This window comes from Giraffa tippelskirchi, chromosome 9 (assembly GCF_054371585.1).
Source record: "Giraffa tippelskirchi isolate mGirTip1 chromosome 9, T2T-mGirTip1v1.2.pri, whole genome shotgun sequence".
NCBI lineage: Eukaryota > Metazoa > Chordata > Mammalia > Artiodactyla > Giraffidae > Giraffa > Giraffa tippelskirchi.
Window position 1 is genome coordinate 43,358,427 of NC_137283.1, and position 26,810 is coordinate 43,385,236.

The window sequence follows — 26,810 nt, forward strand, 5'->3', positions numbered from 1 at the left end:
CATTTTAATCATGAGAGTCTGGGTATACTTTGTCTCCATTTATACGGAGTGGGGAAACAGTTATCTTGATAAGCAGGGATTTATCTCACCCCACCTCTCAGTGGCTGCCTGGACTCAGAGTAGAATGGACTCCTTTATGTAGCAAGGGGAATGGGCATGCTTTGTATGAGTAAGAAAAATAAAAAAACTCATTGGTATTTTTTCAAAGTTCTTATCAGCAAAGAGCATTACCGAGAAATCCAATAGGGTAGTGATGACATCGAGTTTTATTCCTACCAGGAATGCACAGATGGCTGGAGTTAGAAGCTATTCATTATTAGCACATATCTCTCATTAATGTTTGTGGAAATTACAACAGGCCTATCAAAGGGGAAAAATAGAGAAGAGTCTGCTGTATCAAATAAATGGACATCATTTTTGTGCAAAGGTCGCATACTTTGAATAATTCCTTTCTGTAATTATAACTTCCTGTAGTTAGTTTATTCTTCTTTCTGAGTTTGTATGTTGTCATTGGTATTTTTAATGACCTGAAGAAAAGCATTTCAGCAAACTGCCCAGGTCTGAGATTTATAATTAGTCTTTGCAGCTTGTGGGATCTTTTGTAAATAACTCAATGGAGATGTGTTTCTACATAAAAGTTCCCCTTGATTAATTACCCAGGAAATGCTTCCAGTTCATAGATATTTGTAAATCCGTATCATAAAATACTCCATTCCTAACAGTGAGAAACTTGTGACTTTTTTTTTTTTTAACCAGCTTGTGTTTAGGTGTTGCCAGGACTTTAATCAATTTCTATCAAACAACAGTATGGAAAGTAATTGCCAACAGCCAGGAAATGTAGTTCCTAGTTATTTCATCTCTATATTCAGGACAGAAACAGAAGATTCAAATTAAAATGTAGTGTTTAAAAATGAAAAGAAAGTTCAAATGGAAATAAACTCAATTAATTAAAAATGCAAGCAACATAGGACTTGAATTCACCATGGTACAAAATTTTAGCACAAATTTAATGCATTATTTTCTAATAGCACATTGCTTTCCTCATGGGGTGAACTTTGGATATGCTGAATTTATAGGATTTCTGGTTTCTTCAATTGGGAAAGAGGAAAATCTTTTTTACTTCTGATCTCCTCTTTGGATGAAGAAGAATTCTGATTTTATAAGGTGATTTTATAAGTTCAACAAATGGACTTAGTACTAAGAATCACTGCATACGGTGAAAAGTGAGATTAAGACCACTTAGCAGAGCAAAACACCTACTTTTGGCAAATGACTTTATTTTTCCTACTTTACCTTGAATCTCAAATGTTTTTATATTCATCTAATTAATATTGAAGGTATTTTTTCTCATAGCAGTAAAAAAAATAATCTAACGTTACCTATTGGTGTAGAAAAATCAGTTTATACAGTTTATATAGAAGAACTTTAGTTCTTCTGTCTAAATTACCCTATGTGAAAGTGGCTCAGTCATGTCCAACTCTTTGCAATCCCAGGGACTATGCAATCCATGGAATTCTCCAGGCCAGAATACTGGAGTGGGTAGCTGTTCCCTTCTCCAGGGCATCTTCCCAGCCCAAGGATCGAACCTAGGTCTCCTACATTGCAGGTGGATTCTTTACCAGCTGAGCTACCAGGGAATCCCAAATTACACTATAGCTATATATATATATATATATTTTACACTATAGCTATATTTAATAGTCATTCATCACTATCCCATAAGTGCTTTATAAAACATTATTAAACTTCAATTATTCCCCAAACCTTTAGCCATTCACTGGGTAAATGGTTTCCTTGGATGCCACATGAGGAAGGTTTCCTCTCGTCTTTCCATCTTTCTTCATAATTTCAAAAGTTTTTAGTCTCTTGTAGAAATGCCTGCAATGCAGGAGACCCTGGTTCAATTCCTGGGTTGGGAAGATCCCCTGGAGAAGGGATAGGCTACCCACTTCAGTATTCTTGGGCTTCCCTGGTGGCTCAGATGGTAAAGAATCCACCTGCAGTGTGGGAGACCTGGGTTTGATCCCCTGGAGGAGAGCATGGCAACCCACTCCACTATTCTTGCCTGGAGAATCCCCATGGAAAGTGGAGCCTGGCAGACTACAGTCCATGAGGTCGCAAAGAGTCGGACACGACTGAGCCACTAAGCACAGCACAACAGTGTCTTTTTTCAAAATAGATAGAGTCTTTGCCTAAAGAAGAGATTCCTTCACAGATACTTCATAAGTGTGTGTGTGTGTGTGTGTGTGTGTGTGTGTGTGTATGAAATAACTAAATAAGTATGTAGATATATTGGTGTATATGTTTATGTGAACTAAATGTAAGTAGCCTGTGTGCATGCAGGCTTAGTCGCTTCTGTCATGTCCAACTCTTCGCTACCCTATGGACTATATAGCCTGCCAGGCTCCTCTGGGGCAAAGGGCAGAAGAAGAAGGGGGCAACAGAGGATGAGATGGCACTGAGTCAATGGACGTGAATTTAAGCAGACTCCAGGAAATAGTGAAGGCAGCAAAGCCTGGAGTGTTGCAGTCCATGGGGTCACAAAACATTGACACAACTTAGTGCCTGAAGAACAACATATGTGTGTGTGTATCTTCCGATGTAAGAAATGCAGCATTTGCTGTGTTTTTCTATGGTGAGAAGAGAAGATGTTTGGAACTGCTGATGGGGAGTGGTGGTGACATGGCTTTGGGAAAACAGTCTTATATCTGGGTAGTGGTGCTTTTGTTTGTTTGTAGTGGAAGGTTTATCCTGGTTAGCTCTAATAAGAAATTAGCAAGCAAAGTAAATCCAAGAATAACAATGATAGTTTAGGAAAATAACATGAGTTTTGGAATATAACAGATTGGGATAGAACTCAGCTCTTTCAAATGGAAGAGTCCTCTAAGCATGTTGGTTAATGGCTCATCCTCAATTTCATTGTCTGTAATAGGGATAACAATATCTGCATCACAAAGTGGTTTTGAGGGTTAAACATGTGCATTGTTTAGTCCAGAGAAATGCTAAGAAACTTCCTTCTATAGCACACATGCTGAGTGTTGGTGGCTGCTCTATGGGTTTTAGATGGGCTTCCCTGATAGCTCATTGGTAAAGAATCTGCCTGCAATGCGGGAGACCCTAGTTCGATTCCTGGGTCTGGAAGATCGCCTGGAGATGAGATAGGCTACCCATTCCAGTATTTTTGGGCTTCCCTTGTGGCACAGCTGGTAAAGAATCTGCCTACAACGTGGGAGACTGGGGTTTGATCCCTGGGTTGGGAAGATCCGCTGGAGAAGGGAAAGGCTACCCACTGCAGTATTCTGGCATGAGAATTCCATGTTCTCTATAGTCCATGGGGTCTCAAAGAGTTGAGCATGACTGAGTGACTTTCACTTTCACTTTGGGTGGAAAAATATTCCTAAAAGTCGGGCCACTCTGCCTCTTGGAGCTCCAGAAGCATTGCTGTCCAAATGGAAACTAGAACTAGGAAAAAGATGAAAAACTAGATGCTCAGGATCTTCCTGCATCTCTCCTATTAAAGATCCTATGACAACTCTAGTATGGAGGATTGGATCTCTAAAAGAAATAGACGGGGTCAGGGAAGAGGAAGCATTAGAGGGAAGGTTGATGATCCTGTGGTCAGGAATCTGCAGGTAGGCTCTGGAGGAGGCCTAAGAGGTCACTGTGTTTCAGGAAACTTCCTGTAGCAGACAGAAGTCTAGGCTGGCTCTCAGCATTCTCCGATTGTTTCAGTTTGAGTAATCACAATCAAGTAGAAGTCCTTTTCACAGTGGCAATTGAGAGAACAGGAGTGCATTGATTCACTGGAAGGATAGATGGAATGAAATCTGTCCAAATATATACTATGAAGTGGCTGGGAGTGGTCCTAACTTATATAACAGGGCTAAGTCCTGCTCCATAAACTCAGGGAGTCAAGAAATGCCACATCTTTATATCTTTATCACTTTTAAAGCAACTTAGACCCCAGACTTGAGGCAACCAATCAATAGGGCAGAGGCAGATGTATGATCCAAATGCCACCTCCAGAAGCCTTCAATAACCCTGTCACACTGCCTCCTGAGGTCTGAACATTTAACGGTAAAACTGAGATAACCCAGGACTTCAGATAGGTTCCATCTTCATGACGTGAAGTCCCTGGACATGGTGTTGAGGGTATGTGGGCCTTCTTTCCAGGAGCTTTGTCCAGCACTCAGTATCCTTTAACAGGTGTCACTGATCAAAGGTGTATGTTCCTATAGTATGCCAGCCTAGATGTATGGAGAACCTAAGCCACTTTTACTGTCATTATTCTTTTCCTTATCATTAAAATGACTATAAGGTGTTTATAGATCCTTATTGTATGCCAGGCATTCTCCATGCCTTATCTCACTCTTAATTTTCCTTTGAGTGTAGTTTTACTATTCATATACTATCCTGTGAATAAGGAAACAAGAAAAGTAATTCACCTGTTGTAGGTCCTTCAGTGAAGAAATGGTTCATCTGCATTTTGAACCCATGCAGTCAGGTGCCAAGTCATTCTGTCCCATTGTCACTTTGAATTTGTCATTAGTTGAAGCTACTGGAGCTAAGCCAGGGCCCTCCTGTTTCAGCCTGGATGGCCTGTTGGTACTGCTGTTGAAAAGCAAAGGAAAGGCATTTTTCTGCTTTCAAGCAGAATCTCCAGGTTGGTCGCGGTTACAATTTCTTAAGGGGAAAGTGAATGTCAACCATCTACACCTCCCGGGGAATATGAAGATGCTGAAGTACAGTGGAGGGTGCCTTACCTTAGTACTCAACATGGAGACATTTCATGAAGCTCTAACTGAGGAAACCTGGGGACCAGCTTAGTGACAACCAGACCTAACTGCTTTTATCTCAAAACTCACCTGGCAATCCCCAGTGACACTGAAGGTCTTAGACGTGAGTGAGTGTGTGAAAGTCACTGAACTGCTCTGAGTAATAATCTCAGTAATCTCACCTGCCATACGGGGAAGACAGAGACATGGTTCCTGTTCCTCTTGTTCTTTAATACTGTATCAATCATTTCCAACTGATATCTTTGTTTTTTTAATTGCATGTTTAAAAATTAGGATGCTTATAGTACAGAAGAAAATTTATGTATTTTATTAGCTATGCCTCTTCTCACTGAACATCCATAGCTTGCAGGTCAAACAAATGATTATACTAATACTTGCTTAGAATGAATCTAAGGCTAAAAGATATGTAAATGAAAAACATTTAAAGAGAAATATTACGTAGTAAGTTTATGCTGTAGCAAAAGTCAGTGAGATGATACACTAATGACTGAAGTTTGGGAAATTCTGATTAACATTATTATTTCTCAGATTGTGTACCTCAGAGCAATAATTCAGCAGTAAGATATTGGGGGAAAAGGATTTGCATCAAATAAGTCTAATGAACATCTCACTATGTCTCTTTTTGGAGATTCACAGTTCAGTTCAGTCATACAGTCGTGTCCAACTCTTTGCAACTCCATGGACTGCAGCATGCCAGGCACCCCTATCCATGACCACTCCTGGGGCTTGCTCAAACACATGTCCATCTAGTTGGTAATGCCATCCAACCATCTCATCCTCTGTTGTCCCCTTCTCCTCCCGCCTTCAATCTTTCCCAGCATCAGGGTCTTTCCCAAGGAGTCAGTTCTTCGCATCTGGTGGCCAAAGTATTGGAGCTTCAGCTTCAGCATCAGTCCTTCCAATGAATATTTAGGACTGATTTCCTTTAGGATGGACTGGTTTGAGCTCCTTGCAGTCCAGGGGACTCTCAAGAGTCTTCTCCAATACCACAGTTCAAAAGCATCAATTCTTCGGCACTCAGCTTTCTTTACATTCCGGCTCTCACATCCATACATAACTACTAGAAAAACCATAGCTTTGACTATATGGACCTCTGTCAGCAAAGTAATGGCTCTGCTTTTTAATATGCTTTCTAGGCTAGTTGAGGTGATGGAATTCCAACTCAGCTATTTCAAATCCTAAAAGATGATGCTGTGAAAGTGCTCCACTCAACATGCTAGCAAATTTGGAAAATTTTCTTGAAGAGATCTTGTCTTTCCCATTCTGTTGTTTTCCTCTATTTCTTTGCATTGATCACTGAAGAAGGCTTTCTTATATCTCCTTGCTATTCTTTGGTACTGTGCTTTTAGATGGGTATATCTTTCCTTTTCTCCTTTGCCTTTCACTTCTCTTCTTTTCTCAGCTATTTGTAAGGCCTCCTCAGACAACCATTTTGCCTTTTTGCATTTCTTTTTCTTGAGTATTGTTTTGATCACTGCCTCCTGTACAAACCTTGTCCATAGTTCTTCAGGCCCTCTGTCTATCAGATCTGATCCCTTGTATTCACTGTGCACTTTTTATAATAGTAAAGGCTCTGAAAAGTCCTGCAGCATAAGAAGCGAGTTCATATTTATTTCGGTCATCAAGGCTTATTGAAGCCTAGCTTTTCTTTTCTTGTTTTCTGTTTTTGTTTTGTTAACAGTTATTAACGTCTGCCACAAGAGAGTGTTAGTGCTGCCACAACACTCTCTGTAAATCACAGAGTGAAGAAAAAATCACTAAGTGAAATTGAAATAGGTGGCATTACAGTGATGGATTTTGGAAGTGGTTAATTGTGTTGAGGCAGTTGTGTGGGAAGTGATTTGTTCTGTCTTCTCATACAATTGGAGGGAAGTGGCTTTCACCATCTTTGATGGTAATTCTGCCATTTGGATATCCTTCATTGATTTTCACTTTGTCCACCACTCAACACTGATTCTGTTTTACTCATTGACATTAGACTAAGAGTTACAAGAGGTTTGAGTTATGAGAAAAAGAGTGGAAAGAACATGCATTTATTTTTGCAGTGGGTTGTCATGGGGATAAATACTTGCGAAGGTATAAGGATGCATAAATTTCCATAACCCCTCATTGGCCATAAGTTAGGTCTTCCAAATGCCTTACGTTACATTGGTGAAAATGTTTTGGAAGAAGTTTGGGAAATGGAAAAAATAAGTCTGTTAGGTAGATACTGAAGTAAGTAGTCCCCAAGAAATATCTGAAAATGGCAGTAAAAAGATTGGGAAACCATTCAAAAGATTAGCACAAACAAAATAAAGGTTTAAAAAGTTAGAAAAAAAAATAGCATACAATTTGGACATTGGTTAATGTCCAAATATCTGCTGTCCAATATGGTAGCTACTAGCCACATGTGACTATTTACATTTAAATTAACTAAGATTAAATAATCTTGAAAAGTCAATTTTATAGTTGTAGTAGCTGCACTTTAGCTATTCAGCAGCCACACATGACAAGTGGCTACTGTTTTGGACAGAATGGAACAGTTCCATAACTGTAAAAAATTCTGCTGGGTAGCACATGTGGTGAGAGAATTCTGATATGGTCCCCATGATCTCTGTCCCCTGGTTTTCACACTCTTGAATAACCCCTTCCACTTGAGTGTGGGCAGGACCTGTGACCTATATGTAGCTAATAGAATATGGCAAAAGTAATGGGTGCCGCTTCTTTGAATAAGGTATGTTATATGGCAGAAATGATGGGATATCACTCCTGTTGTAAGACTCTTCCTTAGCAGATTGGAGAGAGAGATTCTCCTGCTAACCTCAGAGAACCACACAGCCATGTGAATTGCCTGTGCGGAGTGCCACGTGGCAAGTAACTACGAGCTGCCTCTTGGACCTGCGGACAGGCTCCAGCTCCAGCCAGCAGCCAGTGAAGAGCTGGGAACATCATTCCTACAGCTGCAAAGAAAGGAATTTTTCCAATAACCTGAATGAGCCTGAAAGTACGGTCTTCTCCATTTAAGTCTACAAATGAGAAATGCAGTCTGGCTAACATCTTCATTTCAGCCTGGTAAAATCAGGAGCACAGGGACCAGCCAAGCTGTGCCTGGACTTCTGACTCACAGAAGCTGTGAGATAATAAATAAGTGTTTGTTTTAGGCTGCTAAATTTGTGGTAATTTGTTAGGCAGCAGGGGAAAACTGATTTGGTGTTAGTCTAAACTATCTTTGGGAAGTTCTGATAAGCCGTGCCTCAGATGATCCAGATCTTAAAGAGAGTATAAGTTACTTAATATAGCATACTAGATGAGACCATGAGCTTAGGCATCATAGAAATGGTGGCTCGAATTATGGATCCTCTGCTTATTGACTATATTATGTTGAGTCAGTACTTAACCTCTCTAAGCCTCATTTTCTTTATAAAAGGATGTTGTTTTAACTGAAATTGAATTTTTACAGTGCCTGACACATACTATGACATCTGGAAACAGAGGGCAGTGTTATTATTTAGCAATATTTTAACATTGATTTCTGATAGGAAGTAATATAAACTCTAACACATTATTCCTGTACTCTAGTTTGGAAAATCAGCATAAAAGATTTTTATCTTCTTATGCCTTCACTCTATTTTATGTCTGGGCTTCTACAGGCCAATTGCAGGTTGAATGCAATAAAAATAGGTCTTGCATACACGAAGTGCCCCTGTGCACATAGGTTGCTTTGGCTGTATGTTGTCTGGGCAAATCGCCCCCAACCTCTGGCCAGACTGTGGAATGTTGGTTTCCTCAGACATTAGCCCCCTGGGGGTCAATTTTCACAGTTTCCATATGTTTTTATATTACCCCAAACTGTAAATACAACTGACACCCTACCAAATTGGCCCTAATGTTCCTATGTCTAATAGTGGAGTTGGAGGCTTTTATAAAAAAACAGTGCTCTGTGGAATTGTGGCAATTATACAAACGTTTGGTTTCTAAAGTGTTCAGGTTCCGTTTTTTTTTTTTTTTTTTAATTTGAAAAGAAGTAAATGATGTGCAAGGAGAAAATTGGAGGGAACAAGGCAGGAGTTTTAATCTTAGGTCTGGGTCCTTTCTTGGTTTTGCACGCATGGTCCCAGAAGTTCTGTCCTGTGGTCTGTTATCTGTTATCTGCAGTTGTCCTTGGTCCTTTGTGTTTCTCTTACTTTCCATTTTTGTTGAGCTTCTACTTTCATCTTCGCTTATTTTATCATCTCCCAACTCTTAGTCTCGATTTAAATGTTTGTATGGGAGGAAGAGCCAAGCTCATTATGAGGCAGTGAAGTCCCAGGATATGAAATACACTAAACATTTCTACTTGTGGAGGTAGACTCATCCATAAAAGCTAATCATTTGTTCAAAAATGGTCACATTGAGGTTAACGGGTGCAGAGACCGGAAATTAACGGGAAATTACATGGTGTCCTTGTTGGTTTTGTGTTCAGCTTTCTAGCTGTGTCTTTATTTCAGTAACTATCACTGCCCCCATGAAGTCTAAAGCTGTTAAGCTCCCACCTTCCATTCCAGAGCTCCCCTGGCTGAAAGCTAATATTCTTGGGTAATTACCTCATATGTATCTAGTTCTCTAACAGTCAACCAAGTTGCTGCTCAGCATCCTGTGAAGTTTGGAGTGGTGTGCCTTAAAGTAGCTGAACTATGGAACAGAGATTGTATCTTGAGCATGTCTGTTTCTCCTCCCTAGAGCTTTTTGGGGCTGCTTGAGAGAAGAGAAAGTGAGACAGTGGTGTGAAGGAGTTCTGCGACAGTCTCCACAGTTGGTTGGCATGGCACAGATATTAAGGGGCTGGGGGTAGCCTCTGGGACAGAATGATTCAGAATTCTGCCTCTCCTGCTCAGTTACTGTGTAACTTTCAGCTGTAAGAATAATCAAAGGACCTTCGATTAATAGGGTTGTGAGGTTTAAGTAAGCTAGTGTATATAAAGTGCCTAGAGCACATCATGGGATGTGAGCATTTGCTGCTGTGATTGTCATTACCTGGCTTCAGCCAACTGTGGGTCATGGGCCAAATTCAGCCCTGCCACCTGTTCTTATAAATAAAGTTTTATTCATGTACAGTCACACCCATTTGGGTACATGTTATCTGTGACGGATTTCATGCTACAATGAGAAAATTGAGACACAGTTGAATACTGTTTACAAAGGTTGCACAGCCCCCAAAGCATAAGTTATTGACTATATATAGCCTTTTATGGAAAAAAGTTTGCTGATCCCTATTTTTAGTCTTTAGAAAGCTTTTCTAAGCAGCATAAATGAGAACAAGCCATCAGCCTGCTATGAACTGTGTAGATTTTTCAAAAAGTATTTATTGGATATAAATTAAGAAAGCGAAGCAAGGCTCATTTCTTTTGGACTCAACCTTTTAGACTTTCAGTTTAATGTCAAGAATGACTATAGGAATGAGAAATCTAGGTTGTTACTGTGTTTTTACCAGGTAATGCCCTGTTACAGTCATTGGTCCAGGTTTATTTTATTTCTTTTTACTTTATCTGAGTTTAATTTCATTGACAATAAACTGATATTCATTATATGAGATTGAATTGTTCTTTGTAGAAAAATACTCATTCTCAGACCTGCATGACCAGCCCATGCCCTCTGGGTCACCATACCTACCTGGGAGACCAAGTGATAAGAAATTTATTTAGTAGTCAGAGCCAATAGAAAGAGCCAAGCTTCTTTAGGTAATCATGTGACCCTTACAACAGTATTGTATAGTCTACTTGATGGAAGAGTGCCTTATTAATAGATGCCCATGGATTAAACATTGACTTCTGAAGCAGGTAAAAAAAAGGCCTTGCCTTTTCTGTTTGAGTTTCCTCTGATGACAGTCCTACCAAGTACATCTAGAGGAGGGCCAGGATGTATCAGAGAGGGTTGCCTTTCTCTGCTCTCTATCCCCGGGGTCTTCTCTAACAGGCCCCCATCATCTGTCGTCTTGAGCTTAGGCTGTCAGTCATTGGGTTCCATTCATACTTAAGGTAGTGCTCCTTTGATACTTTGGGTGAGGAAATTCCACAGGGCTAGAATAGAGGAGAACAGTTGAAAGAAGTCATCCCTTTGAAACCTCCCCTATGTGACATATCTATAGAAAAACAAACCCTTTTCTTGCTGCTGCTGCTGCTGCTAAGTCACTTCAGTCATGTCCAACTCTGTGCGACCCCATAGACGGCAGCCCACCAGGCTCCCCCGTCCCTGGGATTCTCCAGGCAAGAACACTGGAGTGGGTTGCCATTTCCTTCTCCAGTGCATGAAAGTGAAAACTGAAAGTGAAGTCACTCAGTCATGTCTGACTCATAGCGACCCCATGGACTGCAGCCTACCAGGCTCCTTTGTCCATGGGATTTTCCAGGCAAGAGTATTGGAGTGGGGTGCCATCACCTTCTCTGCCTTTTCTTGCTAATTGTGACCATCTTCTGCTCTGTAACCTCTTCTCTAGGTTTTCTTGGCTCTTCTTGGCAAACAAGGTAAGGGGAATAGATACACACTTTAGAAAAGGGTTATTTGGGTCAGAGGGTTCAGGCTAGCATTTATAATTTATCCACTATGTTCAAGAGACTGTTGTAGGAACATTAGGCTTATGAAATCATTTAATGCCTCCCACCTCCCATGAGATAACTTTCCCAGAGTCACACACTTTGTAAGTGTCACCTCTGTGATGAGAATACAGCCAATCTGGAAGCTAAGTCATTGGTCTTGGGCGTCTTACTATCTTGTTTCTTGACCTGCTTTGTCTCAAGTGATTCACCTGTTTCTTCAGACTGAATGAGGAATAGACATATAGAATCTTCTCCTCCAAGGAGAATTTTGCTGATGGGATCCGATACTCTAAGGTGAAAAGTTAGGGCTCTCGTTGTCTCTGGGAAGCTCCACTTCTCAAGTTTTCAAATCTGAACACCCCCTTCCCTTTAACCCTTCTTTCTTTAGCAATATTATCAGGTTCATGATATATCTGACTGTCATAGTACATGATAAATGATGTCAGTCTAAGTTATGTTGGCATCATGTGCTTTAAATGAGGTGGCCTTGTTTCTGGATCCTCAGGCAGCCCAAGACACCACAGGAGAGGTGGGAGATGGGAGGATATTCACCTCCAGGGAATGAAGGGACAAAGGACTATAGGTAAGGAGGGTAGGGGGAATCTACTGAGGAGGGAAGCCAAGAAGGGAGCATGGGGAGATAGTGGGCATCCTGCTGAAGGATTTTGGCAAGGACCTAGGCAGTCATCAATGCTCCTGGCCCAACTGGTAGGCTGCTCTTGAGTGGAGGCTGCAAAATGCAGAGTTCAAGAGATCTAGCTCATTCTGGAACTAAGTCCTAAGACCTTGATCCTACTTGTTCTCTTCTGTTGGAAGGAGACTGAGATTCAAGTAGCCAGAGCTGGCCAGATACTTTCTCTTTAAGGAAGGAGTATCATGCTCATGATATTCAGCACATTTGTGCATGCTCTAAAAATATCTTTAGAATATTTATGAAAGCTTTCTAAAATTTATAGCTATGCTGAAGTACTGAATGGTATTTACAAGCTTTTTAAATAATGGGATCATCTCAGTGGTTAAAAGTAAAAACTTTTATTATGGGAAATTCAGCATGCAGTACTCATTGTCACCTTCCATTGTGTGTGTGTGTGTGGCCCATCTACTTGTGCAGTCGCTTCAGGATCCCAGCTCACTCACCAGGCTTGTTGTGACCTTCCTGCAACACTTCTATTAGGATAAGATTCCAGGAATGTAACTTATCTTATTATTAAGGAAATCACAAGTAGAAGCTAAATGTATGACAAAAGGGGTGTAATAATGCATTCCAAAGTCCATTGTCTGAGGTATTTGGAATACCTGCTATTCTGATGTGGGGAGCACGACACCAAATATGTGTTCACAACATTACACAGGACACCATTACATTCGTATTGTAAACTAAGTGTGAGAGAGAGGGAACATCCTGTAGTCTGTCTAAGCATTTTGCCTATGCAAATTCATCAACTCTTCACAATAACTCTGAGTCACACACAATTATTCCCATTTCATGTGTGAAGTACAGAGAGGTTAAGAAATTTGCCTATGGCCACACAGCTATCAGCTACTAGACTTCCAATGGAAACCCAGGCAGTCTGGCTCCAGAGTTTATGATACTAGTCCTTGCACTGCAGCTGCTCCTGGAAGATTCATATAACTCAGAAATTATCTTCCATTGTGATTGTACCATTTTACACTTCAAGTTAAACCTGCGTCTAGTTACTTATCCAAGAGAAAGGAAAACATATGTCTATGGGGGGGCGGGGAACTGGTACAGTAATGTTCATTGCAATCTTATTCTTAAAAAAAAAAAGAAAAATCAGAAACAACCCAAATATCTACTTAATAAGGGAATAGCTAAATAAACTGTGATATATTCATAGTAATGGAATAGTATTCAGCAATAAAATGGAACTTACAACATTTTGAGTAATATCAAAAATCCTACAATGAGTCAGAGAAGTCAGACACAAAAGAGCATATACCATATGATTCTTTGAAGTTCAGCAATAGACAAAACAAATACATGTAGGTAGAAGTTAAGAGTAGAGATTACTTTGTTGCAGAGGGAAGGAAGGAACATGAGGCTAGGGGATGGCAAGTTTCTGTATTTTGACTGCTCGAAAATCACTGACTCGTGCACTTAGTATCTGTGCCTTCCCTTGTCTGTATTTATACCTCACTTAAACACATACACAGAAATACAGTAGGATGTGAAAGCTCCTGCTTCTTCAATCTCAATACCTTCTTCAGTGATAAATGTTGTTTACAGACTGGAGTGAAGTTTCCAGGAGTATATATACAGGCCATTTCCATATGAGTGCATGTATACATCCCAATAGGCTATTATATTTTAACATAAGTAGAATCAGACTTATATGTATTATTCTGCAACCTGCTTTCCTTTTTTGGTTAACAATACATCTTGAAAATTTTTTCCACGCCCACACTTTAGTTTTGCCTGAATGTCTTTAGCTAGCTTAGGATTCTATAGTGTGAATGTACTTGATTTCTTCAGCTAGTTTCCTTCTGATGGACAGTTCAGTTCAGTCACTCAGTTGTGTCCAACTCTTCGCAACACCATGGACTGCAGCATGCCAGGCCTCCCTGTCCGTTACCAGCTCCCGGAGCTTACTCAGACTTATGTCCATCGAGTCGGTGATGCCATCCAACCATCTCATCCTCTGTCGTCCCCTTCCCCTCCTGCCTTCAATCTTTCCCAGCATCAGGGTCTTTTCCAATGAATCAGTTCTTCACATCAGGTGGCCAGAGTATCAGAGTTTCAGCTTCAACATCAGTCCTTCCAATGAATATTCAGGATTGATTTCTTTTCGGATTGACTGGTTGGATCTCCTTGCAGTCCAAGGGACTCTAAAGAGTCTTCTCCATCACCACAGTTCAAAAGCATCTGATGGACAGTTAGGCATTTATCAAATTTTCATGTTTACAAAGCTACGAAAATTGTGGTACACATATATCTGTGCACACATGCAAGCATTTTTGTAGGCTACTTGCCTAGAAATGGGTTTTCTGGGGCAGAAGGTATGTACACTTTGGTAGATACTTACATATTGATTTCCAAAAATGCTTTTTTTGATGACACTTGTGACATATGAGGGAGCTGGATTCCTGAATCCTCTCCAACAATGGATGTTATCAATTTAAAGATTTTGAGAGCAGGTGGATTAAAAGATGACATATTGTTTCTGCAGGGATTTTGAAAGAAGGAAGCTTGCTTTTAGTTTATATGCAAAAATACACATGCTCTTAGAGAAACATATGCATCTCCTTCCCTATATTCTGGGCTACGTCATAATAGAGAACAGTTTCCTTTCTTTTAGGAAGAAAGAAAAAGAAGAGAGATACTAAGCCCTGACAGTCTGATAAGTGGGAAAAAATATGGTATTAAAGGTAGGAGAACTGAAAATCCTAAAAGTTTAAATAAATGAAAGAGATCTCAAACTTGGTAAAAGTAGTATTTACTTTGAGTGTCAGAGAAGGTGTAAGGTTTTTGAAAGTATTTCACATGGTTTCTAAATTCAAACATTATTATCGTATCAATTAGATATATATTAACATAGAGAAGTGACAAAGACATCAGTGCAAGCATTCATTCAATCAAATGCGTATTTTTGAAAGTATTATGCTCTCTCAATGGCAAGTTAGAGAATAATTTTAATTTGATGGACTATTTTAGTGAGAATAGCAGGATTCTGTCCTCTCTGACTTTCATTCCTTTTAAAAAATTTTATTTGAGATAGAGTTAGTTCACAATGTTATATTAATTTCTGCTGTATAGCAAGGTTATTCAGTTATACACACAGACACATATATATGTGTCTGTTTGTGTATATATATATATATATATATATATATATATATATTCCTTTTTTGTTTTTTTCTCCATTATGGTTTATCACAGAATATTGAATATAGTTCCCTGTGCTATGTAAACGGACCTTGTTGTTTATCAGTTCTCTGTATAATAGTTTGCATCTGCTAATCCCAAACTCCCAGTCCACCCCTCCCCACCTTCCCTGTGGCAACCATAAGTCTGTTCTTTATGTCTGCGAGTCTGTTTCTGCTTCATAATAAGTTCATTTGTGTCATACTTTAGATTCCATATTTAAGTGATATCATAGGGTATAACAAATGTCTTTCTCTGTCTGACTGAATTTACTTAGTATGATAATCTCTAGGTTCACCCATGTTGATGCAGATGACCTTATTCTATTCTTGTTTATGGCTGAGTAGTATTCTGTTGTGTATGTGTTTGTGTACCTGTGTGGTGTGTGTGGTGTGTGTGTGTATGAATAGACTTTTAGATTTTAGGTTGCCTCCGTGTCTTGGCTATTGTAAATGTGCAGTGAACTTTAGGGTGCATGTGTCTTTTCAAATTATAGTTTTCTCCAGATATATGCCCAGGAGTGAGATTGGAGGATCATATGGCAACTCTGATTTTAGTTTTCTGAGGAACCTTCATAATGTTTTCCATAGTAACTGTACCAATTTTCATTCCCACTATCAGAGTAAGAGGATTCCCTTTTCACCACACACTCTCCAGCCTTTGTTGTTTGTAGACATTTTAATGATGACTACTCTGACTGGTATGAGGTATAGTTTTGAGTTGCATTTTTCTAGTAATTAGCTATATTGAACATCTTCCTTATGCCTATTGGCCATCTATATGCTATCTTTGGAGAAATGTCAGACATTCATTCTTAATATGGTAGCCATTGTTGATCTTGATACCTGTGGGAATTTTAAAAGTGCTGACTTTTTAATTTTGAAAATTGACGTGACTTGCTTTATGAAACTGGTCAATTTAAGGTAAACATGGAAATCTGACCTATCACTGTACTCTCTAACTAACCTCTATTCACCACTGGATCCAATAACTGCTTTTTTGAAGAAACATTGTGTCTTGAGTATATTTTAATGATGTTTCCTTGCAGAAAAATTTCACTCCAAAAAAACACATTTTTTTTCTAGAACATAGAGTAGGTCAGTTTCTGGCAGGGCCTTGGCATGCCAGGTGCCTAGTGGGTGGGAGTTTGGGAAGTGGGTGTCATTGACACTGTCCTCTGAGGCAGTATTGCCCGAGGACTTTGTCATCTGCACCCCCAGGGACTCTACCTTCTTAAATATAGAGACAGTTGAGATCTGTACTGAGTTTAGCATGATTTATGCAGTGTGAATTTACTCTTGCAGGTGGTAAAAGGACCGATAAATCGCTTACAAATCTCTATTCTTGGAAATGTCAAATTTATTGGTAGTAAAGATCACTATGATAATTTGTTCCAGTGAGCTTCTGTGGGTACATTTACTCTTCTTCAAGGGATCTCAAATTTTTAAATTTCATGACTTAACTACCTGCCTCCCTCTCTCCCCTCCTACCCTGTAAATTGCTGTTTCTGACCTGTGCTTCACAGACTTACGGTTTCCCTGAGGGGCACCTGAAAGAGAGACTGTCTAGTAGGTGAGGTGCTGATCACCTGTTCCCACCCCACCCCACCCCACTCCTTATCTCTGTCCTACCTCTGGCAGGGCAATTTTTCCTTCTACTTTTAACTTTCAAGGAAACTTTCAGTTGAAGAAAGACTTCTACCCGTAGAAATACATTTGAAAACCACTTGAAACTCCTGCCAAGGAGTTTGCATACTGTATAGGTATCTCTTGATGTTCACGTGTACAGAACCTTACTCGGCACTGATCTGTTAAGCCCAAATCCTAAGCAGTGCCATTCAAAACCCAGCCTTTCTAATCACTGGAGTCCTAAGTAAGTCAGTATTTGAAGGAATGGTTAGAGAATTTGATGATTGGCCTCCATCACAGAGTCCAAACTTTAGTTTCTCTGTTTTCCTAGCTACTCGTTATTAATTTAGGAAAGCTTTCAGGGATGTGTGGATTTTGAAATTTTTTTTTCTTTTTGGATTGAAAAAAACCACTGCAGCATCCCAGGAGATAATGTCTAATATGTTCAAACTGCTTCAAGAACTATGTAGGAGTTTTTTAACAGTGCAAATGATGTTTGTAATAATAATCTATTGTATTTATCCCTGGTACTTGCAGAGGAAATATTTAGCAATTAGTTCTATATAAGTGTGGATTTTAAAGTAATAAAAAAAAGTATTTGGTTATAAAGATGTTCTCTAATTGAACAGTCTCACTAGTGTTACGGACCTCTCCATTGCATTCTGTTACTGATCTTACTCCCTACCCAACAAGAAAATGTGCTTCCCCTGGCTTAGTGTGAACTTTGGAACCTCTATATTCTTGTTCAATTAGGAAGCAAGAGGTCATTCTTAGCACCTACGTAGTAACCAAGAGACAGTCTTCTAAAAGTAGATTAGTGTGTACACTTAGTTCATAGCTTCATAGTTATGTAATACTATAGTCACTGAAAATGAGAAATATCAGACAGTGATTATCCAGTCCAAATAATGAGTAAGAGGATAGTTATTCCACCTCACCTTTTATCCCCTTAATATGTGCCAACAGGAGTATTTAAATCACTGCTTCAGTTGGTTCGGTAAATATTTGTGAAGAGCCAAAGTGTTCAGAATATTTTTATTAGCAAGATTTCTAATAGATTTTTCAGCTTAATAAACAGTTCTCTTGAACTTCATTTTCTTGGCATTGGAGGGTGTAGGAGAGTATGTTAAGTTTATAAGGACTAGAAATAAGGGTTTCTTGTTGAGCGAGGCTACCACCTGGTTATTGTTTCATCTGGACATGTTTGCTGTTTATCATCTAATTCTCATCTTATCCATAAGGTTGCAAGAGCAGTGGTTCTCAATACCCTTCTGTTGGGAGTCAGAGCTCAGTAACAGTGGCTGACTCAGCAGTGCTGGGGAGAGGTCACAGAAGGATTACTGGGGACCCCCAGGTTACTCTGCTCCAGGGCTCTCCTCTTTTGGAATCACTGCTCCTGAGCACTCTGCCCTCCTGTCCCCTCATGTGTTGGATTAGATTTATGGGAGCTGCTGTCGACATGGTTGCCTAAATCTGTGGAATGTTTTCCTAAACGCTGCTGGTGAAATAGTCCACATGAAGTCTGTAACTCCCTCCAATATATACACCTTTTTTTTTTTTTTTTAAGAAAACTGTCTTCTATCCTTAGTCTTGTATTCACTTGATCGCTTTATGATTTTTCACTTTGAAATCCTATAGATACATTAAGAACTTTTATTCCAACCACTCAGGCTTTCTTTAACATGGTGATTAGCCAAAGTGTTACTCTGCTTGAGCTAAGTGATGACAGTGTATTTGATTGGAGCCTTGTAATTATTATTTTAAAATCAAAGTAATAGATTATGATTTCAAAATAGGAACATGATCCAAAAGAATAATAGTAATTAGAACAGCAACCACTTAGAAGAAAGTAAATGCCCCCATCACAGACCACAGGGCCCTCTGTGTGGCCTGAGTCCCACCTACCTTTGCAGTTCCATTTCCCATCTCACTTCTTCCCCAACTCTGTACCTTCCTACTCCCTGTCCCCCCACCTTGCCTGGACTAGCTTCACTGTAGCCTTCCAGTTGATAGAAGTAACTGGGTTCTTTCCTGCCTTGGGAATAACACCTGCTGTTCTCTCTTCCTAAGGGGCTCCTCCACTACTGTCTCCTGGGTTGGATCCTCTCACCCATAGTCTTGTTTCCTTAGGAGGTTTCCCTGACCACAGTGACTGTAGTCATTTCCCCACCCTATCGCTTGTCCACATATAATCACGTCATCATCTCTCACAGCATGCTATTTATTTCCTTCAACATATGGAAACCCAAGTTGTGTGTTCTTGATACTCGTCTGTCTCCTCCCACTGGACTCCTAGCTCCACGAGGAGGGTGAAGACTATACCTGTCCCATTCACCACAGCAGTCTCACTGCCATTCTGGCACCTGGTGTTAAGTGGGTGCTCCACATATTTGTGGTTGAATGAATGGAATGTTTTGAAGTCCTAAATTTTCCTGAACTCTATACTCGGTACTTCTATTACGATAATACATTGTCTTCCAATGGTTGAATTTAACCAAGCTGTGCTGACTTTTCTCAGGCATATGAAGGATCAGAACAAGAAGGTGGCCAACCTGAAGCACAATCAACAGTTGGAAAAAAAGAAGAATGCCCAGTTACTGGAAGAAGTCCGCAGGCGAGAGGATAGTATGGCTGACAACTCTCAACATTTGCAGGTGAGTCCAGCCTTCTGCTCTTAGCCCTTAAATAATTGGAGATCAACTCCCTCCAAAATATACTCCTTGCTTTGGGAAAGCATGCATGGAAATGGTGGACATACCTTTGCTCTAAGTCCTGCACTAACCGTGTACTCCCAGGGAATCCAATAGGTCTTTCTTAGTACAGAGCATAATTTTCAAAATAGTGCCCAAGAAAGACAGGCTATGGTGGAACTTGCTCAATCTGCACACAGTCTCTTGGTTCCTGTGCCTCACCTTAAAAGGTAAGGGCTGCGATTATAGAGTTGGCAAGAAGCTTGAAACAGAAATGTCTTCCTTTTAGAATTACATTGAACTTGTTTTGGTGTCAGGAGTGAAATGTATGGGTGTTATCACAGAAGGTATTTGGAAGAGGATGCATCAAACTGATTTCAGACATTTTACAGAACTGGTTTTGTTTTGTTCAAAACTCCAAGGTTCTGATCATTATTCTGTCTTTTCTGTGGAATATAGTTATCTCTGAATGGATGGCCCTATCTCAGAAACCAAATGGCTGACTGGCAACACCAATTTTTCCTCATTAACCATCCCTATTTTTGGCGAAAGAGCTCTCCCCATGTGCTCAATAAAACATTCAAGCTAAAACAGGGCATTTACTTTGAAGTTCCTTTATTTATTCCAGTGTGCCTTTAAACAGAGCAGTTCAAGTTCGAGTTGGCCCGAGTTCATGTTAAATTCTGCTTATTAATTAGTGTCTTTCTCTAGTTATATATTAGGTTTCCTCCTTGGAGATAGAAGAAGTTAGATAATTGCAGTATGTACTCATAATTCTCTTTTTTAATTGACCAAAAGAGAAATAAGTAATTATTCCACAGTAGGAAATATAAGGAAATGTCTTGCATAGAATATGTCACAAGGTAGTTACATAGTCAATATTAGTTTCCTTTTTCTCTGTGTTCTGGAGGTGCCCTGATGATGTCAATCAATCCCCTTTACATTGATGCCTGATTTGGGTATCATGATAGTAGCATCAAGTCCTTTGTTCACTCCTGGGATCATCTTAGGATTGGACTAGTAGTTTATTTCAATCCATGCCTTCCTCAGTGTTTTTGAGAAATCAGTCTCAGGGTTTTGGGCATTAGTTCTCCCATGAATCATATGAGATATTATATTAGAATCTACAAATTGAGATAATAACTAAAATTTGCAGAACTGTATTGCCTTGTCAGACATGTATTCTTATTCATGCCTTATAAAAATGTTGGTGATTTTATATATGGTAGTACTAGAGTCTCAGGAAAGGTATGAAGTAGCATCCTAGTAAGTGGTAGACGTGGAACTGACTTCAAGTCTTCCTGCCTTCAAGAAATAAATGGAGAGAAACAATAGCAGCAGTGGATCTCATTTGTTAACTTTTCAGTATACTGTGTATTGTGCTGTCATTGGTTCTGTCAGCTGGGTTTGTTGGAACTCTTATTTCCAAGTCATAGGAACACAACAAGTTGAACTAAGAAGAAGAAAGGGACTCTGTTGGCTCAGTAAACTGAAAATTCCAGGAACAGACCCCAGATCTTAGAACATGAAGGTATTCAGGCAATAGCATCAGGACTCTGTCTTCATTCTACTCACAGGCGTGCTCTACTCTTGGTTGCCTTGACTCTCAGGAAGGCTGTTGCATAGTGATGCCAACTATGGCTTCCAGCGTTCAGCCTACATTCTACAAGTGCAGTCACCCCAAGGGGAGGAGAAAGGTTCTTTCTGAGTAGTTCTAGCAGAAATCCCAAGGTGGATAGAATGAATAAATTGGCTAGGCCATAATCAAGTTGTATGGTTACTTGGAGTCTAGAGAAAAAGGGTTAACCTCACCCAAGTCACATGGTCTGAGATTGAGGACAGGTAATCCCTCACACGAAAGAGGGCTCTGCTTAGAAGGGATGCTGGGCAGATAAAATCACAGAGATCCATTATAACCATAGTATGGGGTAGGTTAACTGTTATCCCATTTGATTTATGAGGAGGAGGAGGAGGAGGCCCCAAATTATTCAGCTAGTAAGTGGCAAAGTTGGGACACAAATCCAGATCTGACTGTCTTCAAGTAGTGAGAGTTCTAATTAAGAGAGGAAGGCAAGAAAACTGTGGAGTGACAGAGAGACTTCATGGAACAGGGGGGATTGGAGCTAAGTTTGACATGAAGGGATGGAGCAGTGGGGCAGGCTCACCGAGCAGGAGAGCTATCAGAGAGTGTACAGAGGCTGCATCGCACAAAACATAACAAACCAGTTGGTCACGGTGACACAGAGATTAAGTGTTGTTATTGTCTTCCTTAGCTGACTCTGGAGCTAGAATGCCTAAGTTTCAAGCTTCCAAATATACCAGCTGAATGTTCTTAGCAGGTTATTTCCCTAAGCCTCAGTTTCTTCATCTGTAAAATGTGTATGATCATTGCACCTACTCTAAAGTTACTGTGAGGACTAAAGAGTCAATGCGTGTAAAGAATTTAGAACTGTGCTTGACACAAGCTGTGCTCAAAGTAAGTGTTAGTGATTGACTGTTTTTATATTGGGTTGGTCAGACAGTTCATTCAGATTTTTCTGTAAGAGGTTATGAAATAGGAAAAGATGAAAGAAGCATTTTTTTAGAATATGTATTATATGTGTGGGTATTTGTGCAGTTCTGCTATGATATGTGCTGAGCATCAAAGTTTCTGTTTTTTTCTATATATAGTAATTTTTTTCTTTTCTAAGGACATGTCTAGTTATGGAAATTAATGTCTTGTTTTGGCCCATGAACTTTTGTATAGCAATATTTTCATAAGGGGCCTTGATAACTACCTCATAGGCATATTCATAAAAGATAGCATGGTCTGGAATTGCTTAGTTGCATTCCTGACCACCCCAAATAAAGGATAGCATTTGAAATGCAATAAAAAGTAATCACGATTAATTTTGATGAAAATGTCTCTGGTTAAGGTTAATAGAGAGTGAAACTCCCACTTTCCTGGATTGTGAAGCAGATGTACTCAGATGCAGTAATTACTGCCTTCTGAAGACAGAACTTTTCTTTCTGGAGGCACTTGATTTTTTAGTTTTACTGTTGTTTTAGGTACTTCCCGTTTATAAGTTAGCCTGCTAATCCCTTTAAGTTTCAATCAGTTGGGATCTGGTTTCGATGGCTGGTTGGTTGATTGGTTGGTAGATATAAGTTTGGCACCTACTAAACTTGATTTATTCTACACCAGCATTTTGTAATGTTTCAACACCCTGACTTCATGATTTTGACCAACCAAATAGGTATTATATCCAGAAAAATCTTAGGTAAAAGTACTGCCTGCAACAGTAATAGCTGTTGGATCAGACTCCAAAGAGAGATCAAAGAGATTCATCCAGTTAATACGAAAATCGGAGACAAATTTGAATGTAGATAAAGTGACTGTGTTATTTATTATCCAAACTAGGAGAGAAGCAAAAACTGGACCATTTCAGTCAAACCAAAAATGCAGTCATAGTAAGAAAGACTTCACAGACTCACCCTTCTTTAGTTCCTAAGTTTATCGTTTTATGGCAGGAATTGCAGGCTCAGGTGCCTTCAGGGTCTAGACTATTAATGTAAATTAGAAACAGGTTTGCATGTGAGAAAATTTATGATGTCTGGTTCTTTCAGCTTTTTTTTTTTTGGTAGAGATGTATCGGTTAGCAAATGCCACAATAATGCTGTGTAGCAAATCACCCCCAAGCTCAGTGACTTTAAAGCATCAATAGTTATTCTCACAAATTTTTAGGTAGACAAAGTAGCTCAGCTGCTCCAGAGTGAACTAGGGTGGGTATGTCTGTTGCTCACTCAGGTCTGTGGGTGTCTGGACAGCTCCGTTCCACATGGGTTTGTTATGATGCTCAGGCTGAAGGGGCATCAGTAACCCAAGGAAAACTTTCTATGACAGTAGCAGAGACACAAGACAGAAAGCCGAAACGTGCTATGTCTCATAAAGCCTAATCTTAAACTAACACTGATTTTTCACCCCACTTCAAGGCACATGGGTAAGCTAGCAGTCAAGGTTTGGTGAACTACCCTCTGTTCAAGAAGAGAACATTGTAAAGGAGTAGATATAAGGATGGGTGAAGAATTGAGACCAGGCGTTCAATCGGTTAAAAAGAAATAGGATTTGGAAAAATATTTCTCTATTATAAGAAAAACAATAACATAAATATAATGAAAAATTGCAGCTGCAGTAACTTTAGTCTGTGGATGTAATTGAGAGTGGCGGGGACTGTAGGGAACTCCAGAACTCATGCCTCATTGAAAGGAGTTGGGACCACGAAGCTTTGGCTAAATAGATATTGCCATTAGGGTGGGTTAGGGTTAAGGAACCTTCTGATTGCCATAAAAATGTAAAATCTTATGTGAAATCCATGGATTTTAGAAAATCGGTTCAATTTTTTAAAGCACTCTCTGGGTCTAGAGAAACACATGTGCTGGTGAATTGAGTGTTGGTTTGCAGCCTCTATTGCACAGCCTCATGCTCTGATCCCACTGGTTTCATGTGGTATAAGTAGAGATTAAGAATGTACGCTAACTAGCGTAGCCTGACCCATTGAAGAGAGATGGCAGTTTAGTGTATTTGTGGGTTTTTTTTTTTTCTTGCTGTTGTTATTGGACAATACCTTGAGTAGCTTGAATTATTGTTCCTCAGAGGAGATGCCCACAATGTAGAGGAGTAGAGAGTATTCTTAATTTAAGTTCTAAAAAAAGAATTTTTTTTTTTTTTTTTTTGAGAATTGGCGAAGAGAGCAGGAACAGGAAGGGAAAGATAAAGAACCATGGAGTTTAACTGTCCAGTGTTAAAATAGTGGCCCTTACTATTTTTAGCTCAGGACCTTGAATAAGGCAGAATCTCTCTGGCTCTCACTTTTTTCATCTGTAAATGGAGATTACACTCTGTGGCTCCATGGGTGGGTTAAATAAGATGAGGTTTATGAAAGAGCCTAGCAGAGTACCTGGTCTATGTGAGGTTCAGTTATTAGAGCTTTCTCCCAGAGAGAGTGATAATGAGCTTTTAAATATAGAAGACAGTGACCAATGGGAGTATCACGCAACAAATCCTTTGCAACTATTTTATGCTGATGAGTAATACAGATATAGAGAACACACCAGTAAATGAAAGTTTCCAATAAAGCATTAAAAAAACATTTTGGGGAATAAGGAGGAAAATTAAAACATTTTTCAAGTTTATGTTGAATTGTCTGTGAAAGTAAGATGTGAAAGATCGTGATTTTCTTGTATAATTCTCTAGAACTGTTCCCCAGGACACAGATTATGGAGCATAATATTTATGTCTGGCCTTGGGGCTTTGGGCTTCTGTGTGTCCCACTAGAGCCCACATGGACGTTTTTCAACAAGGTGTTTTGCCGGAGATTCCCACTAAATTGTCATTACCAGAATGGGATGCATTTCCCACCCACCCCTCCGCCCACAACTTCTAGCTATTTCTTGCTGAGTAAATATGCCAATTTGAAATCCCAGTGGACATCTTTGTAGATTTTGGCTTCATTTTCCCCTATGCAGCTTATTGAGTTAATGAACTAACATTCTAAGAAATACACACGCCAATATTTTATGTTTCTTTTCTGTTGTATGTCTGCAGAGTTCTCTTCAATTTATTGCCTGAAAACTAAAGTCTGTTCTTGTATGCTTCCGTTTCCAAATTATAGGTTCCCAGGGAACTGTAAAGTTTCTTCTCTGCCAGTGGTTAAACCCAAGTGTGATCAGTTTAAAAAGCAAATGAATGTTCCCATTTATTCTTGTCCTTTTAGTAAAATTCTAAAAAATAAATTTAAAAACCTAGAAAGACAATTTTATTTTTCAGTCTGTGCAATTCTGTGCAGCCATGTCTTTTTTCCAATGAGACTTCCTTTACTTTGCTTCTCCAATTAGAATTGGAATCAGCTCACAGAGGAGTGTAGCAAACAACATAAACCTCAAAAATGCGTAACTTTTAGCAAAACATATAGTTCATTATGAAGTTCCCAAGCTTCACTAAGTCCCCCACCCCCCCCCCGCCGAGGGACATGTGTGTTATAAGGAGCAGTTTTTAAGCCACATATCTGTACGTTCATCTCTCTAAATCACTGAGTGAAGTTCAATTCCCTAAGCTTAAAATTGTTACTCTGACTGTGATCTATGTTCACGTGTTATGGTACACTTCTAAGTACTGACATTAGAAGAAACCTGACCAGCAGAGTTAAGAGATTCATCATTGTCAAAATACGATTATTTAGTTCCTAGTTTTTCATGGCTGTTCCATAGGCATGGTGTAGAGTGATTTAGGAAGGCTCCATTTCAGCCGTCTTGTTCAACATATGGAAAGATGAAAAAAGTCATCCTAAGATAGGTTTAAAAGAAAAACCCACATTTGTTCAAATTTTCATTAGAACGTAATATGATTTTTTTTAATACTACAAATTGCTTTATTTCTTTTGTCTTGTAATTTTCTACCTTGATGGGTAGAGATGAGGAAGTTCCATTAAGTTGTGGATGAATTCCATCGTGTTGTTGAAATGTGGACTGAGCTTCATCCAACATTTCCAGACTCTGTTCAGGGTTTCAGATGATGAAAAATACTTGAGTATTTGCAAGTCTGCGGAGGACATAGAACATTGGCCAGGGGACTCAGGGTTAGTACAGAAGTGCTTTCTTTTCTTGGGGATTTATTTTGACATTTGTTTTTCCTTCACACTATAATCCCCCACGAGCCAAAAAATGACTTTTGTTGTAGCAGGTCCCTGTAGGCATTCTCAGAAAATCTTATTTGACAATCACTTTCTAGTAGCCTTGAGTTGAAGTTGTTCCTCTTTGTAGTAACTCATAGACTGTCAGGGGTGACAAGGCATCCTGTGCAATGTATTTGGGAGCTCACCATTTCTTACACTGTTCCAAGAAGCCAAGTGAAATCATGTAAATAAAACTGTTGTATGTGGAGTTTTTCTTCTTTTCTCCCAATAAAGTATTACTTGTTTTTCCAAATGTGCAGTAACTCGCATATTTCTTCTGAGAAAAGTCTTCTGCTTTTTTCTGAGGATTTGTGACCTAAGCCTCTACTTCATATAGCCCCTCTGTAAAAACAGAGTATATTTCTATGGAAAAGAGAGGTTTACCCTTAATCAAGTGTTGCCTAATCTTACCTACTAAATTACCCCTTGGAGATAAAGTGGGGTTCACTGTTCTTTGCTGCAGAGTTTTCAGGTTTCAATCCATTAGTGCCTCTCCAGCAGTCCTCAGCAAAGTGGATGTTTGTCAGAGACAGAAGATCCTGCTGAATGAAA

At 39.5% G+C, this 26,810-nt stretch overlaps 1 protein-coding gene across 11 annotated transcripts in view; it reads left to right on the forward strand.

The window, feature by feature from the left end:
* The window catches only part of ERC2 (ELKS/RAB6-interacting/CAST family member 2), a 957,804-nt gene that overhangs the window by 487,550 nt on the left and 443,444 nt on the right, over window positions 1-26,810 (forward strand). For all 11 annotated transcript variants that reach the window (XR_014064002.1, XR_014064001.1, XM_081524874.1 and 8 more), the window contains one exon: window positions 19,377-19,512. Coding sequence is in view for 9 of the 11 variants with exons in the window: in XM_081524874.1 (XP_081381000.1) it covers window positions 19,377-19,512 (136 nt within the window). In the remaining 2 variants the exon portion in view is untranslated. The remainder of the gene's footprint in view (window positions 1-19,376; window positions 19,513-26,810) is intronic.